The following is a 7,075-nucleotide window of genomic DNA, read 5'->3' on the forward strand; positions in this document are numbered from 1 at the left end:
CCGGTTTCTGCAGGTCAGCATGTCTAAACAGAGATCAGCATGGGCAGCACAGGACTCTTGGCATGTTTGAATACCATATGAATATCCTTTCGGATATGCTCTCTAGCAGCCAACACAGTGTTCTTCAGAACCTACAATTCCCATAATCCATGGCCATTGGCCATGTTCGCTGAGGCTGATGGGGTTAGGAGTCCCAACAACATTTGGAGGGCACCACATTGGCTATTGCTGCTCTTAAAGCTCATGGGGAAATCGTAATGGTGTGAGAGAAAGCCCCACTTTTCCTGTTGTTTGTTTGCCAAGTGGCAGAAATTGCCTGCTTTCCTGCATCCAGTCTTACAGGTCCCAAGGATGTACTGTATCTGGAATACAGAATGGTTGTATGAATCCTAAATCTGGTAGATACATCTACCAGTCTTCCTTTCAGCCTATGTGCCACTCAACAACAAGCATATTTCACTTACAAACCTTGTTCGGAAACTCATTGTCCACTCATGAGCAGGAATGAAATAAGAGTTCAGTTGACATCTTGGTTGAAGTTTATCAGGGGGTGAGAGGTCAGGACGCCAAGCAGGCCTTAGGAAGCCTTGTGGCAATGATTCTATGTAATCACTTGGGCATGGGACTGTGGCAACAATGGCGACCTTCTGAAGGTAATGGGGCTCTCCTGGTCAGCAGGCAGGAACTGTACTTCTAGGTTAGCAGCTGACCTTGTACCACATCCCATGTTCAATCCAGAACCTCAACTTTTGGTTGGAGATAAAGCACACCAAAAATATGCCCGCCAGTTCTTTGAAATGGCATTTGAGGGGACTTCAGCTCACAAAGTTTTGAGTTTGAAGGCAATTCTGTGTGGATCAAGCTCTAAGGGCTTTCTAGACCCTGAATCCTGCTGACCCAAGCAATAAGGCATAAGTGCAGCAGCAGCTCTCAGGAATATGGAGCTAGGAGTATACTTCTGGTCAGCGACGGAGGAAGCCGCTCAGGCACCTGGGGCAGTGCGCCCAGGGACAGGGCGAGCCATCCATAGGGGCAGGGTGAGGGTGGGGCCTCTGGAGTCTGCCTACCTCCTCCCACTCAGCCGCCCTATAGCTGGGGGGAGGCAGCAAGTGGGCCATTTGGGCAGCACGGAGCCTGCACGTGCTCAAGCCACTACGTCTCTCCCAGGAGAGATGCATGGCTCAGGCACGTTGCAGGCCCCATGGTGAGTGCTGCCCGGCATTTTGTCACACACCCCCTCAGTGGTGACACCCAGGGCGGCCCACATCCACTGCACCCCCCCTTCCTCCACCCCTGTTTCTGGTCCAATCTGGTGTCTCTTACCTGTTATTCTCTAAAGGTTGACTTGGCAGATGTATATCTCTGCTTTTTCCCTTTCTAAGGCTAGCAAGCATAATTTTTTTTATTTATTAGTCCTGCTGGACAAGCTGGGTGTGGACCTAAATGTAGGGTGTGGTTGCTTTGATGGAACTTTCCCCATTTGGGGGAGATGAAAGCAGCAACCTTGATTCCCCCAAGGTTCTAATTACCTTGCAAGGCCCACACCCCACAGCTGTGGCTAATCCCCCATAAATGAATTAGTTCCCTAAAGGGATTTAGCTGTGCTGAGTGAAATTTGCTCTTCACACTGCCTTGTCTTGCACCAACATTTTCCATCGACTCAGGAAGCAGGCAGGTACATACATAGTTCGGACCTGTACAGCCCTTGCCCGTCATGTTCATCCCTGCCACAAAGAGAAAAAGAAAAACAGTATTGCCTGAAGTTTGGTTGCTCACACTGGTATTACAGACACATGTATTTATAGATGCCTTGTTCATTTGCTTTCTATTAGCGCTATGCTTACTGGTTCAAGAGCTAGGATAGTCAAATCCTTCTTAGCAATGAATCTGCTAAGGACCTTCAGGACAAGTCCCAGTCTCTGAGTCTCAGTTCCCTTATGCATTAAATTGAAATGTCAGAGGCCTGTAAGTTGTCCTAGCCAATGAGTATAAGAATTGCTCATCGTTTTCTGCATTCCATACGCTGAGTGCATTAACTCCACTGCTAAACACTTTACTGCTGAATTTCTCTTTTGAAATGTCAAGTGCTAATGACATAACTTCCCACTGTTGTCACATTTTTTGCAGTTGATGCATGGTAGCATGTGAAAAGAGTGATCTTTGCTAAAATATACTGTTAGCAGAGTTTTTCCTTTCCAGACCACTCTTTCCCACCCCTTTCCATGAAGCTCCCCCTCCCTCTTTCCTTTGCTACACATGTTCCTCTCCTGTTTCCCACCAGGAAACTGGTATCGCAGCTGCTTATTAGGAAAGCCAATTTAAACCTTACATGGGGTCGGGGCCATAGCTAGGGGGTGGCAAGGTGGGCCCCCGCCAGGGGTACAGACAATTGGGGGGCGCAAAATCGGCTTTAAAATATGTCCATAAATATAAATATTGATTATTGCCTCATAATAGATGGTTTTAAATAGAGGGTGAATTGAATGGGGAGGGGGTTGGAGGAGAGGCAGAAAGAAAAACTAATTTGTCCATAGCTAGTGGGTGCAATCTGGACGATTCTGCCAGGGGTGCAAGATCACCTAGCTATGGCTCTGCATATGGTGACATCTGTGAACACTCCAGGATCCCTGATGCTTATGAATCCTAGCCACAAGTTAAATCCACTGTAGAAGTAGTGGGTGGGTGGGTGCGTGGGTGGGTGTGTGGGTACAGAAGTAGTGTATCTCTTGCACACCTGTTCCTAGTGCACACCTGCACCAGATGAGAAAGCCCCTACTAGAACATTTGCATCTTCTCAGACTTTCCCTAAATATGATGTTGGTCCCTTTAAAAAAACCACAAGAGGTGGTTTTATATTTTGATGGGATGTATTGATGGAGTGTTACAGTGAAACTTCAGTGCTCTCACTGCACAACAGTTGCAGGCAGCGATTTCCCTTGCATTCTTGCAGCACCTCCAGCCCATTGGTGCTGCTCTTAGAGGTGAATGTTGTAAACTGCTCCTTCCCTTCCCTGTCTGTGAAGGAAGAAACCTTGTGTGACGCGGGCCGTTTCGCTTTTTGTTTAGACAGCAGGCTGCTCTAAAACACCTGGTGTAGCTTCCACTACCCGGCAACTATAATGTCTGCATAACAAAATTCGAGAGCTTTGTTTTCCATGTGCTCCATTTCATGTAGTCTGCCTAAGCCAATGGTGTTCTCTTCTTCTCTCTCTTCCCCACCCCTTCTCCACCTTTAGTGCAAGATGTCGGTGAATGGCCAGCGAGGAGAATGCTGGTGTGTTAACCCTAACACTGGGAAGATCATCCAGGGGTCGCCCACTGTCCGTGGAGATCCTGAGTGCCACCTCTTCTACCCTGTGCATGAGCAAGAGGACCGGGGAGCGCATGCTTTGCATGTGCAATAGATGGACGTGTTCTCTCTCTTTCTCACTCGCTGGCAGGCAGGCAGCTTGGCCTCTCGCCTCAGCGCTGGATTTTACATGGGTTTCAATGCATCTTATTTTTATCTCTCTCTCTTTTTTCTTGTCCCGACATTTTGTGGGCTTCGTGTGCCTCCCAGTTGCTTGCCTTTAAATCCTTGGGGAAGAATTGCAAAGGGGCTTGGTGGCAGGGGTGGGGGCGGGGACTGGTTTCTAAACCTTAAAAAAAAAAATTTTGCCTAAGAGGTTTCACGATTATTAGACCACTTGTAGCCTTGCAGCAAACAAGCAGGAGAAACAAGGGAGCTGACCTTCCCTCTTGGCTGTGGAATTGCTTACCCAGGCCTCTCCAAAGAACCCGGGTGATCATGCTGGATGGGAGAATAATTGCCCCAGCCCCCACCCGCCATACACACACACCAAAGACCAAAGATTGTAAATACTGCATGTTGCCTGCTACACACAGCCCTGACAACCTGTTCCCCTGTTATTGTGTGGGTTGTAGCATATATTGAGAGGGGGTAAAGAGAATCCTTGTCTAGCACATACTCAGTTGGAATTGCTACACAGAAAGCATATAGAGTGGGAGGGAGCTACTTCCTGACACTAATTTCTTCCACAAGGCATTGCACTTGACATAGAAGTTCAACCCCTTCTCTTCCCCTGCCCTGGGAGCCTTATTCTTTAAGAATTTTGCAGTTCTGGGCAACTTTCTGTTAGGTAGGACCTTGTATTGCATTCAGTCTTGATGCATCCTAAGAAACAGTAATACACAGAAAATGTCAATGCTAGGCAGTCAGCTCTTTCAGATCAGGTTATAATGAGAGTTAAACTCAAAAGCAGGGAAGAGAGGGGTCAGAGATTGGGGGAAGAAGCTTAGAATTCAGTTGTTGTTATTCCCCCCGCCCAAGAAGCAAAAACCCATTTAAAACCCACATTTTAAGCTGCTGCCAATGTCCCTCCTTCCTTTTGCATGGGACCCAGGTGAGCAATGCAATATGTAAACAACACTTTATACAGTGTGTGGTAATCCCCCGAAATGCAGACTGAGAAGATGATGGACACACATGCATATATACACATGTACAGAATAATAATTAATATCTGGGAGCTGGGGTGACGTGGTGTTGAATATGCTGTTCTCAAGAATAGATTGTGCTTCTCTGATATTGTTTCAGACACTCTTGATTTGGCTTTTGTGTGGATCATGCAAATGCTGAAAACTGATTTAGCAAATGCATGATCAATTAGATTTTCTTTTATTATATATACCAATTTATATTTACAGGACAACTGCTAGGTTCATGTACTTAGTATAATCATTGGAGGTTGGGTGCTTTTGTTTTTTGAAATACAGTATTTTGAGGGGGGAAACCCAAGCAATATAGTTTCCCCCCCTTTTCTGCAAATGTCATGAGTGTGCAGCAGGTGCTTTACTTTACCACCACGTTTTCACAAGTGGAGCAATTTCCTTGTCCTAGCCGCCATCTTGGAAGAGAAGTGTCTTGAACCATTATGCAGCAGTTAGTAATCGGAGGTGATTTCAACTACTCTTCTTATTCCCTCTCACCTCCATTGTGAAAATGAGGTGGTAAATGAACAGTGTGAAAACGCCACCACACACCACCCTAAAATAAATGACTCATAGAGATTGACTTTCTTAGTTGGGTTTCCCCACCCCACCCCCAAGGCAGAGTTTAGATGGAAGAAATTTAAATGTTTAATGCGAAACAGTGCGAGCAGTCATTGAGTAGTTTGCTGGGTTATGCAGGATAGAGAAAACAGCGGTGTGGCAAAATGCTAGGTAAGTGTTTGTGGAATGAGGGTGCCTGCTCTGTGAGGAAGTACAGAACAAGGGCAACAGTGCAAGTGGTTATGATGGAAACGGATCTCAAGTACACTGGAGACTTTTTAGGAGTGGACATTGTTCAATGACCATCCCATTAGACCATTTGGATAAAAAATATGGCACATTCTAGCCTGCTGTAATGATGGATGGATGAAATGAAGACTGTTAATATGGTGATGAGATTATCTTTTTTTTAGTACAAGGCAATTTTGCCTGGCATTTCCCCAACCCATAGGCTCATAAAGCAGAAAGTGGTATTGTTTTGGGGATTCCCCACACAGCAAAAAGGAAAAAAAAATCTCATTACTGCTTCCCATTTTCAATCTATTTAGCACCCACGAACATTAGTATTAGTGCCTTGGTGGGGAACATCAGCTGCCTCTCAAACTTACCTTTAGCTACCTTTAGGTTCTTTTTAAGTACAAACCTAGAACTGTGGAGCATTCAGCATCAGTAAGGACATCAAAGCACCTCCACGTTCTGGGGGCATAAATGTATGTTTCTGGTTTTGTTGGGTTTTCCCCCTCTGAGAGGCATCCAGATTCCGTACTGCAACACCTAGTAATTATAAGGGGGCAGATGGTGCTCTTTGTGGTTGATACACATTGAAGAGGAATTTGAACATCACAAGCATCAGCTCACGACTGAAATTTGTACTCCTGTTTAGAAATCACAATGCTTTTTTTCTATTTTGTTTTGATTGCTAAATTGTGAGAAAGTTGGAATAAATTAAATGGGATGCCAAACAAAACATGTGTCATCCTGCAGTTTATTGTATTGTGGGCGAGAGCATCAGCACTCACCAGGTGAGCCAGCTTAATGGTACCTTCGTTCTCAAACTTAATCCATTCCGGAAGTCCGTTCCAAAACCAACGTGCGCTTTCTCATAGAAAGTAATGCAAAATGGATTAATCCATTCAAGACTTTTTAAAACAACCCCCAAAACAGCAATTTTACTATCTAACAAGACCATTGATCCATAAAATGAAAGCAATAACCAATGTACTGCAGCCACAGAATCAATCAGTCAATCAAGCAGTAGCTGAACTGGGTTCCACACAGTCACAAAAATGAAACAAAAAGAGCCGCAAATACAAAAAATGCAAAATAAATAGCAAAAACAGACAGACCTCAGCGTAACACTCAAAACAGAAGTGTGACACTCCAAACAGAGCATGTTCGGATTCCCAAAAAAATTCGCAAACCGGAACACTTCAGGGTTTGCAGTATTTGGGTTCCAAGTTGTTTGAGTACCAAGGCATTTGAGAATCAAGGTACCCCTTTAAATTACAAAAGCTACTCTCATTAGGCATCACATACCTCTGGATGCGATCAGGATCTGTTCCGGAGCCCCGTTCGCATCCTGAAGTAAACGCAACCCGCGTCTGCGCATGCATGGGTCACGATTGGCCCCTTCAGCACATGCGTGCGACGTCATTTTGAGCATCTGTGCATGCGGTGAAACCGAGAAGTAATGCATTCCGTTACTTCCGAGTCGCCGCAGAGTGCAGCCCGAAAATGCTCAACCTGAAGCAACTTTAACCCGAGGTATGACTGTACACATCTTCAGCTGTTGATCCTATTTCTCTGCTCAGTAAGGGGCGTTGTTGTTCATGACCAGCTTTTTGTGTGATCTGTATGAGTTAGCATCCACATATCAGGAGTGTGTCACTTTGCTCCCAGGTGCAAACACTTTTCTAATTGGTAGGACTGTCAGGGACAGTCTTGGTAAGGTACATCTCCCTTGAAAAACAGTGGACAGCTCTACAAATTTAGCAGCATCTGTCCAGAAAAGACCAGACACATC

General features: G+C 45.4%; 1 protein-coding gene across 2 annotated transcripts in view; it reads left to right on the plus strand.

The window, feature by feature from the left end:
- IGFBP2 (insulin like growth factor binding protein 2) overlaps window positions 1-6,019 on the plus strand; it is a 65,404-nt gene extending 59,385 nt beyond the window's left edge. For both annotated transcript variants that reach the window (XM_082238615.1, XM_082238616.1), the window contains exon 4: window positions 3,237-6,019. In XM_082238615.1, the coding sequence (XP_082094741.1) occupies window positions 3,237-3,404 (168 nt within the window). In that variant the 3' untranslated portion in view covers window positions 3,405-6,019. The remainder of the gene's footprint in view (window positions 1-3,236) is intronic.
- The last annotated feature ends 1,056 nt before the right edge of the window (window positions 6,020-7,075 follow it).

Source organism: Podarcis vaucheri, assembly GCF_965113315.1.
Source record: "Podarcis vaucheri genome assembly, chromosome: 1".
Classification (NCBI taxonomy): domain Eukaryota; kingdom Metazoa; phylum Chordata; class Lepidosauria; order Squamata; family Lacertidae; genus Podarcis; species Podarcis vaucheri.